The sequence below is a fragment of the Panicum hallii genome, chromosome 3 (assembly GCF_002211085.1).
Source record: "Panicum hallii strain FIL2 chromosome 3, PHallii_v3.1, whole genome shotgun sequence".
Lineage (NCBI taxonomy): Eukaryota > Viridiplantae > Streptophyta > Magnoliopsida > Poales > Poaceae > Panicum > Panicum hallii.
Window position 1 is genome coordinate 6,397,550 of NC_038044.1, and position 20,591 is coordinate 6,418,140.

The following is a 20,591-nucleotide window of genomic DNA, read 5'->3' on the forward strand; positions in this document are numbered from 1 at the left end:
GCGGTGCGCTCCGTGCCTGGCAGTGGCAACACGCAGCGCTGGCGTGGCGTGGCTCGCGCCCTGGCGTGTGCCTCCTGTAGTTATTAAGCTCATGTTTCTTCTAGTTTTACCATCAATTGGTTTATGCCTGAATCGTTTGATTATTTCTCAGGCTGTGCCTGCCAAATAACTTGTCTCTTGCTGCATTGTGCTTGGAATGGCAGCACCCAAGCCCATTCCTCAGCTTATTTCCCATGCCATTCATGATTGGGATGGCACCCTCTTAAACACAGGTGACTGAAAACTTGGAAACGCTTGGTCGATGTTTCTTTGAGGTTTATAGGGTACTAAATTCACTTGTCTGAACGAACTATAATCGTCTTAGTTGTACTACTTGGCAGATTCCGGTGTAAGTAAGGTGGTGAAGCCATTTCTTGTCGAAGATGAGAAAACTTGGGATAGCAAGAAAGCTCACAAGCTAGTTGGGAAGACACTTTATGAAGCTGCAGCTGTTATTTTGGAAGACTATGGACTCCGATCCCTTACTCTATAGAAGAGCTCCTCTCAATTACTACTCCAATTCTCAGTGAGCAGTAATGCCATTGGAACTTATATGTTTTATTGCCAGTCGGTTCTCACCTCTCCAGTTTTTGCACAACGAAACCACCTTTGTCATGCACAAGAGGCCCGATTCAACTTCCCTTTGCAATAGAAGAGAAGTTTCAGCCCCATCTATGTCTATTCAGGTTAATACGGTCTTCCCACTGCATCCACGTGTGTCGATCCCTCCTCAAATCATTCAGCAAATAAGAAAAGTGTACTATCGTTGAGCAAAACTGACTCATTCTAACAAAAAAAAAAGGTCATGCTGGATTCGTAGAAAATTGGCATGACATTCTCACGCTTTGTTTGCTAGAAACAAAAATAGCATGCGTGTGCTCACTTTGGAGCAGGTACGTGGGTGTGTCTATATATATATTCTTATAGGAAAAATCTATTCTACACGCACTTGTAGCTACTCCTACATATGTATCTCATGATGTAGGGGGTATTTTACCTAACGAAAGGTATGTATGAGGTTTATGTGATCATACTAGACCATCTGTAATGGTATATACTTTAAGTATGTAATCATACATGAAGTATTATGGACATACTCATTTTTATATACTAGTACTAATATATAATCATGATATATTTAAAAAATAAGGACGCTTTTGAAATTTTTCGTACATATCCCTTTAAAGTATCTTAGAATTAGTATATAAACATACTCAAAGTGATAAATAAGTATGTGGACATACGCACGGTAGTATACTGATGATGAGAGTAGCTACACGTGAGCGTAGAAAAAGCTCATGCTTTCCTTATATACACACACACCACACCAATTGGGGAAGGAGATGAAGGAGCCATTTGAAATTACGCCTCCATCTCACGCCTTCTCTGCTTTATTTCCTATGCCGTTTAGGAACCTTGTTTGTTCCTGATTGAATATATAGCACATCCAATTGAGACGTTGGAGTACACCAAGCTCAATGAATTTCCGAGGTTGTGAAGCTAGAGGCGCTTGACACGATCAGCGCAGCGCTGTCCACCAACACCGCCAACGCCCGGCTGCTCTCACAGCCATCTGACAAGCTATTGTCCATGATCCATGACCCCTATAATGGCTGCTGACGGTGCCGTTTTATTGCAAGGCGCGCGCCGGAGATCACCGCCATCGCCGGCTCTGAAACCTTGTCATCCGCTGCCTTGGCCTCAAGCCCTGGTGCGGTGGCAACGAGATCCGGCATCCCTGCGCGGCGCTCGGCTCCGCCTTCAAGGAACTTCGGCTGCATGCGTCGACTGTACCGGCGGCTATGGCGGAGGAGGGGTCAAGGTAGACGGCCTTGACGTGTACTCTTTTGGCCTTGTTTGCGGAGAACACGATGACAGCGTCGTGCGCACCGTACAGCACGGCCCATACGGTCAGGTCGGGTTGGTTTTTTTCGGTGGGTCGGTTCCGGTTCCTCGGGTGGGATGGTCCCCCCGGGTCGCTGCGCGTCGCCTCAGCGCCGACGCGTTCCCGCCGCCCCCTGTGTTCCCCCCTCTCGTTCACCTTGCTGGAGGGCCTCCGGGAGATCCGGATGTGCTCCGGTGAAGTCTGTTGTCACGGTGAACCCATCCCCGACCTACAGCATGTACCGTGGCGCCATGAATGTGCTCCTCAAGATGCCGCCGCCGCGCGCGCTTCTAGTCCGGCGTCGCAGAGGACGCGTGACGAGGTGCGGCTCGGGATCGCCGCGTGCTGGATGCTGATGGCCCGGGAGGGGACAGGGGGGGATCAAGGCGGGATACCGGCGCCTGGCCTGGCGAGAGGGAGGGAAGCGCAGGCAGGCCCAACGGGCTGCGTCGGCGGTCATCGACGAGGACGTCATCTCCGCCTGCACGTCGTGCACGCCACGCCGTGCTCCTTGCGCCGGAAGACCACAGATCGCCGTGGCTCGCACGCTGTGCCGTTGCTGCCCAAGAGGCCAAGAGGATACGCGGCGGCCGGCGGCCGGCGGCCGAGTTCCAACGCCATGCGCCAGTCTTTGATGCTTCTCTGCCCCCACGCTGCTGCCTTGGAAGCTCCCATCGGAGGGGACGAGAGCCTAGTCCCGCCGGCCACAAGCACCAACAATCCTCTGTGCCGCGCGTCCGCCTCCCGCCTGCCGCGGAGCTCAGGGCCATCGTCGAGGGGCAACCGGCAGTCCAGCACTGGAGCGGAGGGAGAGGAAGGGAGCCGCCCTTCCTAGCCTCACATTTCCGATCCGACGGATATGATGGACCCAGGGGCCGTCCACACCCCCCCCCCCCCCAAACCAAGGGTGGCTGCGCCGCCGCGTTCCGGCCGTTCCCTGCGTTCTCCTCCCTCGTTCCCCGTTCCGGAGGCGTCGCCGCGTCGGGAGCTCCACGCGGACGCCGGCGGTGCGGCGAGCCCCTCTCTGGTCGCGCTCCTCCCCCCCGGCGGCGCGCCAACGGCTAACGTGGACAGAGGGGCCGCCGCTGCCAGTACGTCGCCGAGAGGACCTCTTCTTCTCGGACGCCGATGAGCAAGCGCTACGACCATCCTTGGAGGACGGTGCGCTCTTCATCAAGAAAGAGGGAGGTGCGCTCCGTGCCTGGCAGTGGCAGCGCGCGGCGCTGGCGTGGCTTGGCTCGCGCCGTGGCGTGCATCACTGCCTCCTGTAGTCATGCTGACTATGGAGCGCATGGCTCTATCTTGCCCAGAGCTGTCTCTTTATTTTGACAGCATCAGTTCCAAATTCCAATAGCTGCACGGAGAAGCACAATGGCGATGCCTTCGGTGTTTCTTGGGCCAGCTCTTCTGCCGCTGGGATGGAGATTGGAGAAGTCCGCCGCGGATTCTCTGACATGGATCGGAGGACTAAATTAAGTGGAGAACACCGCACTTCTTTTAATTTCCTCGGCGTCGATGTACATGCACTGGAGTTTGAATCTATACATATGAACTGCTGATACAAACTCCTTTTCATAAAGAAGAAAAACGGCGGGATCTTTGCCAATTTACAGTAAGAAGTTCATACCACAACGTTTGTCACAAGAGCAACAGAGAGAGGGCGCTGGGGCCAAAAGAGGCTACCAGCAAGCATCAACAACGAGCATACCAGGTGCTGACAAACAGGAATGGAAGAACAACACCCAGTACAGGAACAAACAATGTCTATATAACTCTATATCCCTTGAAGGCCACTTTCAGGCATAACTGGATAGCTAATGTGGAGTGCATGAGCTGTGATGAAAGCAAAGCAATGGGTTCAATGTGGAACAACCTTCCACTAGGAATAACATGATCATCATGATGTCTGTATTCTCTCCGGTAAGCACCAATAAGCTGTACAAACAGTTGGTTGTACATCTGGAATGTACACAAACACTGTTACAGGGATAAATACATCTCAATGACACGAGCCAAATGCCAAGTTAACCACATCCCAGTTTCCTACAGTTTAGCCGCTCAAATTGCGATTCTGGAGCATGCAAAAACAGGGACCTATGTGCTAGTCTTTTGTCATATCATCACCATGAATCCATCAGAGCAACTCAGGCCACTGGTGCAAAATGTAGAGGCACAAAATGTAGCTTAGCATCTCCAGGTGCGAAGGAGCTGATGCAGAAGAGGCAGCAGCTTCTCACCAGGCTGGGCCGTCACTTGCTCCTTTTCTTGGCCTCGCCATACAGAACAACGCCGGCAACTGTAATCCCGTAGCCTAGCATCCCCATGAATGTTACCGGGTTCCTGAATATCAGGATGGAGACCACAACAGCGACAGCGCCCTTCGCATTCCCAAGAACCTGAAATGAGGAAAGGGGTCAACACTCAGCAGTTTGCATCGCTTGTAATGTACCTCGGTTTTCCAGCAAATATGAATTTTTCAAAGCTCATGAGCAAGCTAATAGTCTACAGTGCAGAATGCAGAACAATGCAGGAAGGGGGAGGACCGAATCACCTGAAGAGTGAGTGGGCTGGTGTGCTTGGTGACCAGGAAGTTGGTCAGGTTCACAAAGTAGGCCATGGAGGAGTTGCAGAGCAGGATCCAGATGAAATTGGGGTCCTCCTGTGCTAGGGTGGCCACTACGCCAAATGCTTCACGTTCCATGATCAATGTTGCTGGAACCAGCAGGATGACAGCCACCGGAGACATGTAACGAAGGAGGTCCATGGAGTTCATCTTCTCCCTGAAGGTGTATAAAGGGGAACGAAACGAATTGAAGCCTGATTCTGACAGATCGAGAAATCCCTGAAGACAGACAGCATTATCAATAAATTACTCTTCTGATGATAGCAAGATCCCCTGCAGCACAGTCTTGAGCGCCCTCCCGGCCGTGGCTCCAACGCACATGATGAATCCGAAGAGATGGAAGCTTGGCTCGCCCTGAAACACAATGCATGTTGCAGAGAGATGTGAAACTGTCGGAGAGAGTTCATAGCAATTTAAATTTGGCAGTGGTACTGTCTAATAGTCCATCAACATCTGGTTTCCTAGTTAGTATTGATCGAATTGCATGTCATTGGCAATGATCATGTAATAATCGACAATGGCTGTATGCATCGTATGATGCAAACGGTCGGAACTTTATCGTTTTTCTAAAAAAAAATGATCGAACTGCATCGGCATTGTACAGTTTGGGGAAGACAAACAGCTCAGAAGGGAATAGATCGAAGAAGATCGAGGCGGCTTTACCCCCGTGGCGATGACGACGCCGGCGATGACGGGGATGAGCGCGGCGTAGGTGGCGCATGCCTCCCGTCGCGCGGCGACGGCGTAGGCGAGGATGGCGGTGAAGAAGGGCGTGGTGGCGCCGACGGCCTGGTTGAAGGAGACGGGGAGGTAGCGGAGGGAGACGTTCCCCGCGACGACGGAGGCGCAGAAGACGGTGCCGAGCACGGCGACCCTGGCGAGCTGCCCCCGCGAGCGGCGGCGGGCGGGGGCGCCCGCGGCGTAGGCGTGGGCGAGGCTGGAGAGGAGGGCGCAGGCGGACATGTGGCAGGCGGTGAGGAAGACGGGGTAGCGGAAGCCGTAGACGGAGAGGAGGTACTTGTTGAGGAGGAGCACCCCGATGTTGGAGGCGTACCACGCCGCCACCAGCCCCGCCGTGAAGAGCCTGGAGGAGGCCGCCGGGGCGGCGGCGGCGTCCGCGGCGGCGGCGGACGTGGGGAGCGCGTGGTGGTGGTGGGCCTCCTGCCCCATCTCGGAACGGACCCGGGCGCGGCGGCGGCGGGGGCGGGGGCGGGGGCGGGGGAGACGGGTGGGAGGCGCTGGCGCCGCGGGCTTTGGGAAGGGGTTACGCGTGACTGCGGATTACTAGTAGTTGGCGCCGCGCTAATGGCGTGTCGGGGCCGAGACCTAGCAAGGGCGGCGACGGGGACACGTGGCGCGCCGCGCCGTGCTGGTGCCGCGCCGTTGAACAGGGGATCCGACAGCGTCGCCCGCCCGGCGCCGTGCCTCTTTTCTTTTGGTTTATTCTCACCGGGCTATGCGCCTGTGGCAGCTCAGATTCTCACCTGGAGATGAAGGGTGTGTTCGTTTACTGGGATTTAAAGTTTAGAGGGGTCACATCAAAAAAAATCTTGTCATTTAGAATTATTAAATAAAGTCTAATTATAAAACTAATTGCAGAACCCAGTGCTAATTCGCGAGACGAATCTAATGAGGTATATTAGTCCATAATTAGCGGATGATACTGTAGCATCACTGTGGCAAATTATGGGTTAATTAGGCTCATTAAATTTGTCTCGCGAATTAGCACCCAGCTGTGCAAAAAGTTTTATAAATAGATTTTATTTAATACTTCTAAATAATAGATTCTTTTTGATGTGATGGGTCTAAAGTTTAGAGAGTAGAAAACGTTTCGGTTAAGCTCAGGTTGACCAATCGATCCGTCCCTAGCGTTGATACGTTTGGTTAAGCTCAGGGAAGGGGTTAACATTTTTTTTCTTGGGTCGAGCAGGAAGAACATTGGCACGGTCAGCTTTTGGTTTCGGCGTACCGTGCGCCGTGAGCAGGTGATCGAGCAACCCAACCAGGCCTGAACCCAAGGGAGGAACGAACGGGTCCACGCCGTGCACTGACGTGCTCCCGTACGGACTTTTGCGGCCAGGGGCCTGGTAGACACGACACGGTGGCACTGGGATCGGAATTGATTTAGCAGTCGTGGATTCGGGGGGTGACAGTGACAAGCAAGGCACGCAGCGGCACGACCTGCTGCAAAACTTTATTTACTTATTTAAGTTTGGGTTTGTATTCGTATAGTTTGAGGGACTACGATGGGGGCAGGAGGATGGCAGCGGGTTCACGGCGTGCACGTCTACGTCATGAACAATGCCCTGGGGAGAAAAGTCAGTTCCTTCTAGAAGGAGGAATAATCATTCGTATTCTGCGGACCGTATGGGTCGAGTACGAAGTAGACGCCAATACATTAGATAATGGCCGGGCCTTCGGGCGCGTTCGGAGGTTGTTGGGCTGGGCCAACATCAAACTTGGGCTACCGCGCTCGTTACTTATGGTGTGCGGGCGGTGTGCCGCGTGCAGCAGCGAGAGAGAGAGATTTGGTGGCCTACCTTTTTTTTTCCTTGGCGAGACGAAGTTGCTACTCCAAGGGGATTTGCACGTCGTGCCACCGGATCGCAGATTTGAGATTTCGTACACACTGTGAGCTCCAAAATTCGCTTGCTACGGTCATCGGCATACGCAGCCACGAAGGAATGTTATGGTAGTGCACCGTCAGCACGTCACGACAGCGTCCGATCGTCCGGGCCCACCAGACGGTCGCCGTCGGCCGAGAGCGCGGCCGCGGCGCGCCAAGCCGTACGGTACGAGTACGACCCGGACCCAGCTGGGCTGGGACGCACCGCGCCCGCGACACGTGTCGCCTCGCCGCGGCGTCCATCCGGTGGGGGCGCCGCCGCGCCGGGACCCGCCCGCCCCCATGGCTCCCTCCGCGTGGACCCGCCGACGTGGCACGCGCCCGGTCGGTCTCCGACTCGGACGCGGCGAGCGAGCTGCGACTGCGAACCAGTAGTACCGCGCGGAGTTGGAGGCCGTGACCCGGCGACGTCACGGGCGCCGGGGCGTGGGCGTGTCGCGGTCGGACTCGTAGTCCCCTGTGGCGTGGCAGGCGGATCCGACCAGGACACCGGCTCGCGTCGGAGTCCGGGTCCGCCGCCCTTCTCCCTCCCGCCGCCGAGACATAAGCCCTCGCGCGCGCCGCCGGGATACCCTACCCACACCAACCAACTAACCAACGCCACGAGCCGCGCGCGAGCCGGCGGGGGCGCAACCGATCGCAACGACCCCACCGACCTCGCCACGCCTCGCCGGCCGACCAGGCGCTCGTGCCCTAGTCCAGCTCTCCAGCAGCCAGCGGCTCGGCGGCAGCGGAAGCTAGTGCAGCTTATCACCAGGCGCACCCCTCATGGAGGTGGCCGAGGAGGCTGGGGAGGCGGTGCTGGCCTACGCGCTGGCGGCGATCGCCGACGAGGGCGCGGGGGCCGGGGAGACGGCGGCCGCGCTCGCCGCGCTCTGCGAAGTGCTCGCGCTCTCGGGGCCGGACCTCATCCTCGCCATCCCCTCCGCGCGGCTCGCCAAGCGCCTCCCGAAGCTCGTCGCCGCCTCCGCCGCAGGGGATGGGGACGGCGACGTGCCGCTGCTCGCCGCGCGCGCCATGGCCGAGGCGTGCGAGGGCGCGCCGCCGTGGGCCGCGCGCTTCGCGCAGCACGGCGCCGTCGAGGCGCTCCGCGATAGGCTGCTCGCCGTCGACTGCATCGAGCTCGCCGAGGAGGTTGGTGCGCTCCTCCCCTCGTACCGAAAGCCCCATCATCAACACGCTCCCTAAACCTAAACCCCTCTGCTTAAACCCTGTCTGCTTGTCTTGATCATTGGCTGGTGGACTCTCTTAATTTAGTTTCCTCGTCTAAATTAGTCGTACCAATCTGTTAATGCTAGTGTCCCCGGCTGTAATCAATCTGTTGCCGGGCGAATTGTGATGAGGTTGATTTGGTAAGTTTCAAACCGCGTGCGGTCCTGCTACGGCCTTGCTCCCCTGCAGCTGCACCTCTGAGCCTTTCCTTGTTTATACAAAGTGGAGACTGCAATTAATATTAACAGGATGACTGGATGAGTGTCAAGGTCGTAGTGTAGTGGTTGTACAGTGGTCAAATTTGGAATTAAAATTGACTGGAAGGTAGTTTATGCATATTCCAGTTCGCTAACCGCATGGTGAAATTGCTATACATAGCAGATTCGTCGTGTGCCTAAACTGGATGCAGTTAGGTCTTAGGTGTGACTAGTCTATGAGAAAGCAGGGTAGTCTTTGTACTGCGATGCGTGTATATACTTGTTTAATCCATTGATTTGATAATTCGTGCCTATAATTCAACTGCGTGTGATCATGTGAGGTATACTAATAAGGGGTCAAGCTATTTGTTTTCCTTCCCCTTCGGTTGCTGTTCATATGTTGCAAGCTGGTGCTAAAACAGGCATCCCTTGTTTTGGCAGTGCTTGCGAGCTCTGGACACCATATCTACAGAATGCCCCGACGAGTGCCTCAAACGGGGGGTAGCAGCAGCTGTGCTACAGTTCTTCGACTTCTTTTCGACGAACAAGCAGGTAAGGCACAAGAGCGTATGCTTTGCGGCTTGCTCTGGTTCTGCATTGTCCGTTCTCTGTCTGTGCATGTCCCATGCTCACCAACTGTTTGCGGAAATGCCTACAGAAAGTGGCACTCCAGATCGTCTCGAATATCTTCAATGATTACGATGAAGAGGATGTGCCAACGGTCATGGAGGCTGTGCCTGCTCTGTGCAACCTCCTGCAGTCTTCTGATAAGACGGTATGACTGTTGAGGAGGATATATATGATGCAAAGGATTGAGTTTGGTTTGTTTGTTCGTTCTTGTTTCTTCTTCCATGGCAACTATATTGATGGGCTGTTGATCATTGTGGATGTTAGATTCTTGAATCCGCTATTTCTTGCTTGGCATTGGTCGCGGCTGGCGCTTCCGAAAATGCTGAACACATGGGTAAGCTCTGTGAAGCGAATGCGGTTGAGGCAACGATGAGCTTGATGGGTAACGAGGGGTGGAAGACCCTCAGTGATGACATCTTAACTGTATGTTGCATCATCCTTCCTACCTTGGTCATTACCATCTTTGCCATTGTTTAGCTTTAGCACTTGAGGACTCATGTCTGAATTGGACATGTTTGACAGGGCATTCTTGGGCTGCTTAAAAATCTTGCGTCTATCTCCGAAAAGGCTGTGGAGTCTCTTTTCAAGTTAGATTTTTGTGAATTGTTCAAGCAGATGGTAACTTACTACAGTTCCTCGAACCGTGATAACGATAAGGTACCACACTTCTTCTATTTGCATTACTTAGCATGTGGAATTTTTTGGAGTTCCACGCATGAATGTTAACATCATGTGTCACATATTTCTTTTCGATAAAATCAGAGTATAGTTTCATATACTTTTAGAGAGTTCAAAAAAGAAACCATGTACATTAAGTTTATCAATGTACAGTATTTATGTATGTGGCTGTGCTACCAGTATATCACAAGACAGTAGTTATGTGGATGCCAAGTACTTGCAAGCATCTTGGTGAATCTCTTCACATTATTCAATCCCCACCTGCAGGTGCAGATGCTTGTGGAGCTCATTTACCAGCTTATGCTGCCTCTTGGTGCATCTGAGCAACATGCTAAACTAGTCACTGCAAAGAAGAATGTCATCATGGCACAAAGTACATACATGAACCAGCTTGCCAGCATTTTTTCCCTTATGGTACAGGTATGTGTTATCTTTCCAGGTCCTCTAACTGGAGGAGTTGTCTACAGAACTTTCCTTGACATTCTTACTTGTCCAATGTAGGTTGCAAAATGTGCTGCACTATCATCAATTTGCTACAACTGTATCGCTGTCATCAGCAACATTGTTGAATTAAGCACACCTGATTTCCTGATGGAGTTACAGAATACTGTAAATCTCTCAAGGTGAAATTTTCTCAAATTTATTTTCTTTATTAAGATCTTGACCTTTGAAATATGCTTCCTTTTCACCATGCATGCTGTTCATGTTTATCTCTTGTCCTTGTGGCAGCTTTCTTAATTTTTTGTTGGCCCGGAAAAATTGCCACATCATATTGCAAGCACTCAAGATTTCAAGGATCCTCCTGGAGAAATGCCAACAGTTTTTCCTCGAGACCTTTACCAAGGAGGGTGTTAAGCATTCAATTGATTCCATAGTATCACATGAAAAAAACTCGAGTCACCAGTCAAAAAGAAAGAACAACATGAATGAAAGTTGCCTTTGCTTTGACCTGGAGTCTTCCTCCACTGGCGAGGTATGTAGGGTTGAGAACAATGCTGTCATGAAACTAGCAGAAGATATAAAGAAAAGCTTCTTCTCGGTGAAAGGAAGTAAAAGATCTCCACATAGGCTTGGATTTGCTCTTAAAAGTTTCAGGGACTTTTTTGTTAGGTTGAATGTTCATGCCACAACACCCCCCACTGAAAATCCAGATAGCTGCAAACAATTGACTGATCTTTCAAGGAGACTATTGTCAGATGAACTGCCAGTTACTTCTACTTTTGAGTTTGTACAGAGTGGATCGATAAAATGTTTGTCAGTTTATCTCTCAAACGGGGCATACGGCAATGCAGGTATCAGTGATGGACAGGATCTACTGGGGCATCTTAGTGAGGTGCAGAGTCGGCTGCAGAAATTTGCTTCTTTGGCTCTCACTGTGCCCAATGACAGCTCAGCTAATCCTCTTGAGATTTTGGTGGAGAAGCTACTAGACACCTTGCAGATGTGCTATGACAGTTTTCCCGTAATGCTATCTGATGAACAGAGTACACATGAGAGCATGATGATTCCGCTGAGATATCCTGAGACCCAGGAACTAAAGTCATTGGAATTAAAATTCCGGAGGTCACAGAGGGAGAAGGAATTGCGCAACTACAATGATGTTCTGAGTGTCGATCTTTTCTCAACACCTGATGCCATTGAACCAGTTCTATTTCCTGAAATTTGCAGAAGAACTGATCAGGAACCTGCACCCAAGGTATCACAGTGTTGCTCAAACTATCATTTCCTCAACGTTAATGCAAAAAAAACATTTGGGGTTAATTCTCTTGAATTATTCGTTTTTAGATTGCCTCTTGAACTATTCTTTTTTAGAATGCCTCTTGAATTATTCTTATCGCACCAATGCAGTTACATGCAGATGATCATATCGGTTAGGGATAGATCTTGCATATTTTCGCTTATATACTTTCCTATACAACTTTTAATAATTCCCTCTTGTTGCTATGATTACAGAATTCAAATCGGGAGAATGAAGCAAGTGGGAGCACAAAATTAGGTGAGTCCAAAAATGGAACAAATCTCTCTCTTTCATGTCAAATTTCCTCGACGTATGCAGATCTAAAGTGCAACAACTTTGGTTACTTTATTGTTGATTATGATATGGTAACAATATAAATAAAATAACACCTGTTTCTTATCCAGATGACGGTAATAGATCCTCAAAACTGAGATTCTTGTACAATGGCGTTATACTTCAACCATCTACTACATTTTTTGAGTCAATCCTCCGTTTGATGAACAAGGGACAATCGGATCTCTTGATTGACCCATCTTTCTGGGATGAAGAACACTATATAACCTATCGGAAGAGAAACAAAAGCAAGGAAATATCTTCAGAGAGTTCCCATAATATTCAGCTATCCCACGTGCAAGAAAACCTTCAGCAAGCATGGTTAAAGGACCCTTTTTTCACTGCCCTACTTCTTGGCAAACTACCTGGTGATCTGGATGGGTCTGATCCATCATACGATCTCTTGTTCATGCTGAAACTTCTTGAAGGGTTGAATCGTTTTTCGTATCAACTGTTGATGGGTGAGCAGATAAGTAAATTTGCTGAAGGAACTCTACAAGATATTGATGATCTTAAGGTGGCAATTTATCCAGTCCCACAGCATCAGTTCATGAGCAGCATTTTGACGAATAAGCTAGAGCTGCAAATGCAAGATAGTTTGTTTGAGGGTGGCCTCATACCCTCGTGGTGTGTCTATCTGATTGAGACCTGCCCGTTCCTATTGTCCTTCGACACACGGTGGAAGTATTTTTGCCTGACTGCACATCGCTCATTCATGACTGACCAGGTTAACAATTTTCCAGATCAGGTTAATAATATTTTTGACCAAGTTAGCGGTCACTCAGACCAGGTTAAGTGTCCTCCACAGACTAAAAAATATAGAGTAAGCCGAAGTGCTATCCTTGAAGGCGCTGTATCAATGATGACCAACCATGGTCCAAGCAGCAGAATCGTTGAGGTGGAATTCGAAGGTGAGGTTGGGACTGGGCGAGGTCCAACATTCGAATTCTACACTGCAGTTAGCCATGAACTTCAAAGAGCCGGGCTTGGAATGTGGAGAGGAGACAACTGTGAAGATGGATTCATTCATGCCTCTTTTGGGCTATTTCCAAAGCCGTGGTCGCCATCAGGCATGCCAGGGATTGATTTTTCTAATGTGTTACAGAAATTCAAGCTTCTGGGGCATCTTGTTGTGAGGGCAGTCCTGGATGGAAGGATCCTGGACATTCCACTTTCTAAAGCATTTTACAAGATCATGCTTGAGCAGGTAATTCTTTCAGCAATCACCCATGACTCTTCCCTCTTCTATGACCCACATTTTCCGTCTCCATTTTTCTGATCATGGTGTTATTGTTTTTAGGAGCTCGATATGTATGACATCCCATCGTTTGATCCAGAGCTGGGCAAGACATTAATAGAGTTTCAAGCACTTGTTAACAAGAAGAAATTTCTAGAAACATCTTCAACAACATCTAAACATACTGCTGTTCTGTCCTATAAAAACGTGAAATTGGAGGATTTGTGCCTTGACTTCACTCTTCCTGGAAGTCCTGAATATGAACTTATTCCTGGAGGCTCGCAAAAGATGGTGACCCTTGACAGTTTAGAGGAATATGTATATTTGGTTGTTGATGCAACACTGAAGAGCGGGATTGCCAAGCAGATAGAGGCTTTCAAATCTGGAATTAACGAGGTCTGATTCTCATGGAACGGAGCTAGATAAACTCCTCTCTCCTTCTCCATAGACAACAAGTACTGATTTACACCTACCACTTGCAGGTTTTCGCCCTTAAGACACTCAAAATGTTTACTGAGGAGGAAATGGAACGCATACTATGTGGTGAACAGGATTCTTGGGCTGTACGTGCCTTTCTGCACTCCATTAAGTTGTGCACTAGAATCTGAGATTGTTCTAATTTTGATTTCTTCATGCAGTTAAAGAACCTTGAGGATCACATGGAGTTTGAGCATGGCTATGACATGAGCAGTCCGTCAATTATTACTGTAAGTAATACAGATACGCCAATGCCTATCAAACTTTATATTTCTTGAACTCTAACCAACTAGTTAAGGACTCAATTGTAAACAATTGCAGTTCCTGGAGATATTGCGGGAGTTTGGAAGAGAGGAGCAGCGGGCTTTCATACAATTCACTACTGGAACGCCTCAACTCCCGCTTGGTGGCCTAGCTTTGCTTGAACCCAAGCTCACTGTCGTGCGCAAGGTTTGTATTTCTTTTTAGCATACAAACTATATCACTAGGGCACAAACCTGACCTTTCAATGAATACTTATCTGACATGCATCTTGCTCGACAGCAATGTGATGGCAATGTAGACGATGAATTGCCAAGTGTCAATACCTGCCGGCACTTTATCAAGCTCCCTCCTTACTCATCGAAGGTACTGTAAAAGAACATAATGATTTTGAGAGTTTCGTTTTTGTCAACCTGAAAAACTGAGAACTATTTCCTGGTGGTATCTGTTTCTTGACGGCAGGAGATAATGAGAGAGAAGCTCAAATATGCTATTACAGAGGGTTTAGGCTCCTTCCACTTGTCATGACTCATGATAATAAAAGGCATAAAGGTACAAGATGATGGAAGAGCAATGTACATTCTAGACTGCATGGGTAGATGTAGATAGCCATTGATTATTGGTGATTTATAAAGAATCATGTATACCGACTTGATGTAAATAGCCACTATCAGAATTCTGATATAGATTTTTCTGATTGGGGATTAGTTGCTAGAGATGTAACTCAAATGCTCTCCCCTCTCGGATAATTATGTTATTTAGTTGTATGTACATAACTACTGCACCCAATGCTCTTGGGTTTGCATTGCTGCTATTTAATGATTGACTGTCAAAGAATACGCAAACAGTTTCTTCTGAATCTAAATTTATCGTTTATAGTGACACTGGCTGGCGTATAAAACCTGCATGGTAAGTATGTATTCTGCCAGATTTCAGATGCCGAAATGAAGATAGCACGCCATCAGACATTCTAACAAACAAACAGACGATCTGGCTTATAATCAGAACTCTAATCCAACAGGCAAAAGGACACCACTAAGAGGCCACAACATTGAGTCCAGATATATAACCTTAGAAGCATAAAACATCAGCACTTTTATGTTTTTACATCATCTGTAGCATATAATTTAAATGTCACGGTGTAGACAACAGCCAAAAAAGGATGATAGTCTGTGAAAACAGAAACGATTCAACTTGATTGACTACTTCCTAGGATCCTGAGAATTTCCTCAAACAAACTACCATCACCTAGCAACTCCAAAAAACCTTGATGTATGGATGAATGAGCAACCTCTTCACGGCCTCTTCGACTCCTCGCATCCATCAACTGAAAATATGATTGCAATTACTGACCAAGTACAGTAATACATGAAGTGCTAAGCAAACTACATTCTCATATATGAACAGAAGAAATTACCTGAGTAAATAGCTACTGAAGAGCTTCAACAGGCGGGGGATCCAGCAACATGCTTTGTACAGGATCAAATGGTGCAGCTGGAAGCGAATAGGTGAGGCGAAAGCTGATGAGGGACGCGCTGATGGATCTGATCTTGGCGGTGTCTGAGAACGCCTCATCAGCATACTCACCCTTCTTGAAGATCACCAGAGCAGTCGAGTTCTCTGCCCTGACTTCCTCGACAGGCCCGAACCGGCTGAAGATCATGATCAGGTGACTTGTCGAAGGCACAGCGCTTGCACTGCTGAAGTTCAGCACTAGCCCAACCTGCGCGTGATGCTCCATTTCTGCAGCAGGCCGCCTATCACTCACCAGCAATGCACCATCAGAGGGGTCACCATTGTTCATTGGAGGAAGCTCATCTGCAACTCTTGCACACCTTGCCATGTTTGGCATTGCCGGAGGCGGAGCATTACCATTGGCCCTGACCCTGAGGATCATCGGTGAGAGCGACATCTGCTGCGCCGCACGGTTCCTGAGCTTCCCAATCTTTGTAGACATCTGGTGAGGCGTGGGCTGTGGGAAATCCTCCAATTCCAGGGCTTCATAGTCTCCACCATCACGGGCTGCATTACCTTTGGCGCTGCTCCTTGACATCCTCCGTTTGCCAGAACCACCACCATAGCCTCCTCCCGTTGGCGATCTTCCCCTCTTAGCTCTCCCAGGGGCAGCACCATCGATGCCGTGGACGACCGAGTACTCGGGGAGGCCCCTCGTCGAGCCCCTCCAACGGTCGAACGCCTTGAGCTGCGCCGTGGCGATGGTGAGGTCGACCCTGTCGGCCCCGGCCAGCGGCGCGGTGGCCAGCGCGGAGATGTACCCGACGAACGCCTCGCCGCTGAGCGCGCCCCGCGCGAAGGCCGCGTCCACCGCCGCCCCGTACGCGCCCTCACGGACGCCAGCGTTGTCGATCACCTGCCTGTTAGCGGCGTCCTCGTCCTTGCCGCCCCCGGCGCCGCAGCAGCACGAGAGGCCGGCCTCCACACGGCGCGCAACCTCATCCAGCGCGGTGTCCACGGCGGCGGCGAACGGGATCATCCCTTTCTGGGAGGAGAGGCGCGCGAACCCGGCGCGGAACGGGCGGAGCGTGGCCTTCTCGTTCCACGCGAAGGTCTTGTCCCAGAAGTAGGCGACGAGGACGGCGCGGCGCGGCCTGCGGTGCGCCAGCGCGAGCGCCGACGCGTCCGCCGCGTCGAACACCTGGCCGGGCCACCATGGGTGCTGCCGCACCTTGCCCCACACCAGGCGGCCGGGCGCCGCGATGCCGGCCCCGCGCGCCCCGTCCTCATCGTCCTCGAACGCGCACCCGTACCGCGGGCGCTCGGCCACCGCCTCCTGCCCCGGCGCCGGCTTCTTCGCTTGCCGCGCGAGGCGGCGCGGGCTCCGTAGGAACTCCGCCACGTGGGGGTGCATGACGCGGAGCCTCACCGGGAGCCGCACCGTGCTCCCCTCCCCGAAAGCAGCGTTCTTGGGGGAAACCTCGACGCGCAGCGCCGCTTCGCCCTCCGCCACGACCGGCGACGGCGCCATGTCGTGCGATCCGCCTGGAGACAACGAATCGAACGACCGATCAGCGCGCGTGGCGCGAGTTCCTCTCCGGCCGCCTCTTCTCGGGACTCGGGACATGGTTGGGAGGGAAATGTACGGACGGTTGAGTGAAACAGAAAGAACGGTGCTTACCGAGCGGCGGGGCCGGTGCTGCGCGAGCGGGCGCCCGGGGCGAGAGGACGCCGGGACGGCGGACGGCGGACGGCGGAAGCCAGCGAGGGAGTGGGGGAGGATGAGGGGTTTGGTGTTGTTGGGGGTTTGGGAGGCGGAGGCGGATGGAAATGCAAGCAGTAGCAGGGGAGGAGAAGAGCGGTGGTGGTGGTGGGTGGAGTGTGTGATTGTGGGTAGGCTTGGGGGGTTTGGCGAAAAAGGATTCTTGCATGAGCACCGTCTGTCGCTCCCCTGTAATCTGCTGTGCAGATAGTACTTCTTCCTTTTCTGCCTTTCGAGTGGTAGTTTTCTTTTTGGAAAATAGGCTTTTTCAAGTAGTGTAGACTCTGCAGTTTGGTTGCGATAAGAATGCAAGATATTTCGAAAGCAAAATGCAAGAACTATGCAATTGGTGTGATATTGTTTTTGGGATGAAATGTTTTGTTGAACTTTGTATCAACATACATGTTGGTTGATGCATAGCATGAACTCAAGTGTTTCGTGCCCACGTGCATATTTCGAATTCAAAGAAACATCCAGCTTTTGCTTGAATTTGGCTGCATCTTCGTCTCTCTGGCTCTGTCCTCGTACTCAAGGAGCAAGAGAGAGATTGACGTCCAAGAACCGGCAGCCTCTCTCTCTTGATGAAGAAAAGGAGGTGGAAGAAGAAGGATCGAGAGGAGGGAGGAAGAAGAAGGAGAAATAAAGGCCCCTCAAGTTGAATTCTTGATCCGCCAGTGCCTCTGTTTCTCCTCTATTGTTGTTCAAGGATGCCAAGGAATGGGGCCAAACACATTACTTGCTGATGGCACATCAACATACAAATGTGGTTTGTTTCCCCTTTCTTGGTTGCTTTATGTACGTATAAACACGCTTCAGTTAAAAAAAATAAGGGCAGCGATGTACAAACGGTTTAGTGCACATGTTACTGATTGGGAAACATTTTCTCGTAAACGGCTGCTGGCGACTGAATTCTTGTAGCAGTTCATATGATAGCTACGCCGCTGTTGCTCAGCAGCGGAGGATGCATTCTCGGTTGCAGACCGCTTTATTAAAAGCTGAAAATTGACGTATAAGACGAATTAAGTTTATTCGTGTGAGATATAATCCTGGTTATTTTGAGAAGCCGGGGCATTTGGCGTAGCGGCAAGATTCATGGCCCGTGTGCAGGCGGACAAGGCTGTGTATGGGCCGCCGGCGAGGGTCGTCGTCGTCCCTCGTGCTGGCGTCTCCCACACTACAACCTCAAGCACGCCGCCGGCCATGTCCGCCAGCAAGGTGGTCTGCCTCACCGTCGAGCACGGAGCCCGTTCGAAGCAGAGCCGGAGAATCAGCAGCATCCCGGCCGCGGCGTTGCGTCGAACACCGGGGGACGGAACGGATGTCGCCGTCGGGGATTGTTGTACTTGCAGCCGACGAGCCTTCACGACGGTGCCATGGTGGTGGAGGTGCGAGCACCACCGGAAGAGGAGAGGTAGGAGATGCGGCGGCGGAGGATCCGCGGCAGTTCTGGGCGTTCCGCGGAGGCGCGATTATTTTGCGACTGGGTCCTCGGTCCAGAGGCGGCGACGGCTGAGCCGGGAAAAATATCCTTTATGTCCGCGACTATTTTGGAAAAAAGACTCCAAGTAGTTGAGAATATGTTTAAATGCATCTCCAAATCGAATCGTGACTATTGGTCGTGATGCAATCTGGAAGGATTTTAAACTGTCGGATCGAGGATGTGAGGAGCACAACGGCGCGGGCCAAATTGGCCAGCGGCTATTTTGCAAAATAGTTCCTAGTATTTGGTCATCTCTTCGGACCGTGATTAATCGTCGCGATCCGATTTTGGGGTGGGTTTGAGCCGTTGGATGGCTACTACACGGCCCAGATCGAGGAGAGCAGAAACAGCGGGGGGATTTTACAGAAACGACCCTCTATCGACGAGGCGGGTGAAGCGGGGAGGTGAAATGGCAGAGCGCTCGCGGCGGCTGGCCGTCCGTCATGGGTCGCCACCCCCGCCGCCGCTCCATTCGGGTCTGGCCCGGAAAGATCACTAACGCTGCAAGGCGCGGGAGGGAACCTCCGTCCCCTGCGCTTGAGGGTGGTCTCTGTTGTCTGGTGTCGCCGCCTCGCACTAAGTTCCCCATCGAGTACGCCGCCGGCCTCGATCGCGTGTTCACCGGCAAGCTGTTCCGCCTCATCGTCGAACGCGTCTGCGGAGCGCCACGACCTCATCAACCCTATGCTCGTCCATGAAGATGGTAAGCCAGAGCTGTGGGACCCTGTTTCAGAGAAGACGAAACCGAACGTTTCTTCTCCATGAAGAACCATCCATGGCCTCGCCCCTCAAATCACAAGCTCGTTCCCATGGGGTCTCTGCTGCCGATGCATTCCTCTCGTGTTTTTGGGTCTTGGGTTCCACTTCTTCATGCTCTTGTTCAGCTTTGCAATCTCCCGCCGGAGCTATTTCACCGTGGGATGAAAACGCATGGGACGCAATTTCACTGACACGCATTTTTGTGTAATTTTTAATGTAGCATTTGCTGTGACAAAACTGGGATTTCATTACGGCATCAGTAATTGCACAAGGCGGAGAAGCTATTTGGCATTTTGCCACTGATTTGGAAATATTCTGCTTGTGGATTCTATCTATGTGTACTTATTATATGTGCACCGATGGAATGGAAACCTTGTTAAGACAGTAATTACGAATAGCGGAGGGACTTCTGAGCAAAAAAAAGGAGAGTAAAGGATGGATCAAGAGGGAGAGCTGAAGAGATAAGCACCTCCGTAACCGAAACTGCCTGCCATCTCTGCCTGTCAGAGCTGGCGGTTGGCAAAGCACTCACGCAGACGCAGTCACGCCGCCCTCGTCTCCATCTCCACTCCAAGCTTGCAACAACCATGGCAGCGCCAATCTCCGGATTACAGGCGAGCCAATGGCAATGCATGCTTGATGCTTCAGTGAGAGACGACAGGTGACGCCTTCTGAACATTAGCGGCTGCTCTGATGATTCACTGGCGAGGCCAACGAGAGGGTGATGGTGTTTCAGCGAGAGCCTCTTCGCATTCATGGCCCTGGCTGCGTATCACCTGCGAATCACAACATGCACACCAGAAGAAGATAACTTACGTGCAAACTTTTTAACCTGAATGGTTTTTGCACGGGCATCGTCCTGCTTTTCTAAGAAGAGAACAGACCTGCTTGAACAGATGAACATTCAAATTGCCAAAGTGGGCGATAAAAAGATTAGATAAGTTCAGGAGGAGATTTCTTTGGAAAGGTGAAGCTGAGGTTAAAGATGGACATTGTCTTGTGAAGTGGGTCAAAACTATGAGGCCAAAGACGTTTGGGGGACTTGGGATCCTTGATCTTGATTTGTTCAGCAGGGCTCTTCGGCTAAGGTGGCTGTGGTTACAATGGGCAGCACCTGATCGCCCGTGGGTCGGCACTGAACCACCAGTGAATGATGTTGATTGGCAGTTGTTTCGAGCAAGTACAGTGGTCACATTGGT

The 20,591-nt window shown here is 51.2% G+C and overlaps 3 protein-coding genes across 3 annotated transcripts; 1 reads left to right on the top strand and 2 right to left on the bottom strand.

The window, feature by feature from the left end:
• Positions 1-3,744: 3,744 nt before the first annotated feature.
• On the bottom strand, positions 3,745-5,830 carry LOC112883919 (probable sugar phosphate/phosphate translocator At3g11320). The gene is made up of 4 exons (XM_025949185.1): positions 5,211-5,830; positions 4,798-4,901; positions 4,476-4,704; positions 3,745-4,320 (listed from the first exon to the last, which is right to left on the bottom strand). The coding sequence occupies exons 1-4, from the start codon at positions 5,715-5,717 to the stop codon at positions 4,174-4,176; spliced, it is 987 nt and encodes a 328-aa protein (XP_025804970.1). The 5' UTR covers positions 5,718-5,830; the 3' UTR covers positions 3,745-4,173.
• Positions 5,831-7,677: 1,847 nt separating this feature from the next.
• LOC112883775 (E3 ubiquitin-protein ligase UPL4-like) lies at positions 7,678-14,773 on the top strand. Its single transcript, XM_025948989.1, has 16 exons — positions 7,678-8,307; positions 9,024-9,134; positions 9,241-9,357; positions 9,477-9,635; positions 9,735-9,869; positions 10,158-10,310; positions 10,392-10,513; positions 10,620-11,586; positions 11,844-11,886; positions 12,033-13,168; positions 13,262-13,594; positions 13,681-13,761; positions 13,837-13,905; positions 13,997-14,125; positions 14,219-14,302; positions 14,399-14,773. Exons 1-16 carry the CDS (start codon positions 7,942-7,944, stop codon positions 14,462-14,464), a joined length of 4,071 nt encoding a protein of 1,356 aa, XP_025804774.1. The 5' UTR covers positions 7,678-7,941; the 3' UTR covers positions 14,465-14,773.
• A 411-nt stretch (positions 14,774-15,184) lies between these two features.
• Positions 15,185-17,178, bottom strand: LOC112887813. Its single transcript, XM_025954081.1, has 3 exons — positions 17,073-17,178; positions 15,354-16,936; positions 15,185-15,263 (listed from the first exon to the last, which is right to left on the bottom strand). The coding sequence occupies exon 2, from the start codon at positions 16,920-16,922 to the stop codon at positions 15,366-15,368; it is 1,557 nt and encodes a 518-aa protein (XP_025809866.1). The 5' UTR covers positions 16,923-16,936; positions 17,073-17,178; the 3' UTR covers positions 15,185-15,263; positions 15,354-15,365.
• Positions 17,179-20,591: the final 3,413 nt, after the last annotated feature.

What these genes read in the sequence shown, in the direction of transcription:
- LOC112883919 (XM_025949185.1), bottom strand. Translation starts at nt 5,717, where the DNA reads ATGGGGCAGGAGGCCCACCACCACCACGCGCTCCCCACGTCCGCCGCC. An exon ending in GCGTCGTCATCGCCACGGGG is followed by an intron (nt 4,902 to 5,210) that starts GTAAAGCCGCCT and finishes ATTGTGTTTCAG; the next exon opens with GGCGAGCCAAGCTTCCATCT. An exon ending in CCAGCCCACTCACTCTTCAG is followed by an intron (nt 4,321 to 4,475) that starts GTGATTCGGTCC and finishes TCCTCATTTCAG; the next exon opens with GTTCTTGGGAATGCGAAGGG.
- LOC112883775 (XM_025948989.1), top strand. Translation starts at nt 7,942, where the DNA reads ATGGAGGTGGCCGAGGAGGCTGGGGAGGCGGTGCTGGCCTACGCGCTG. An exon ending in GCATCGAGCTCGCCGAGGAG is followed by an intron (nt 8,308 to 9,023) that starts GTTGGTGCGCTC and finishes TTGTTTTGGCAG; the next exon opens with TGCTTGCGAGCTCTGGACAC. An exon ending in TCAAATCTGGAATTAACGAG is followed by an intron (nt 13,595 to 13,680) that starts GTCTGATTCTCA and finishes TACCACTTGCAG; the next exon opens with GTTTTCGCCCTTAAGACACT.
- LOC112887813 (XM_025954081.1), bottom strand. Translation starts at nt 16,922, where the DNA reads ATGGCGCCGTCGCCGGTCGTGGCGGAGGGCGAAGCGGCGCTGCGCGTC.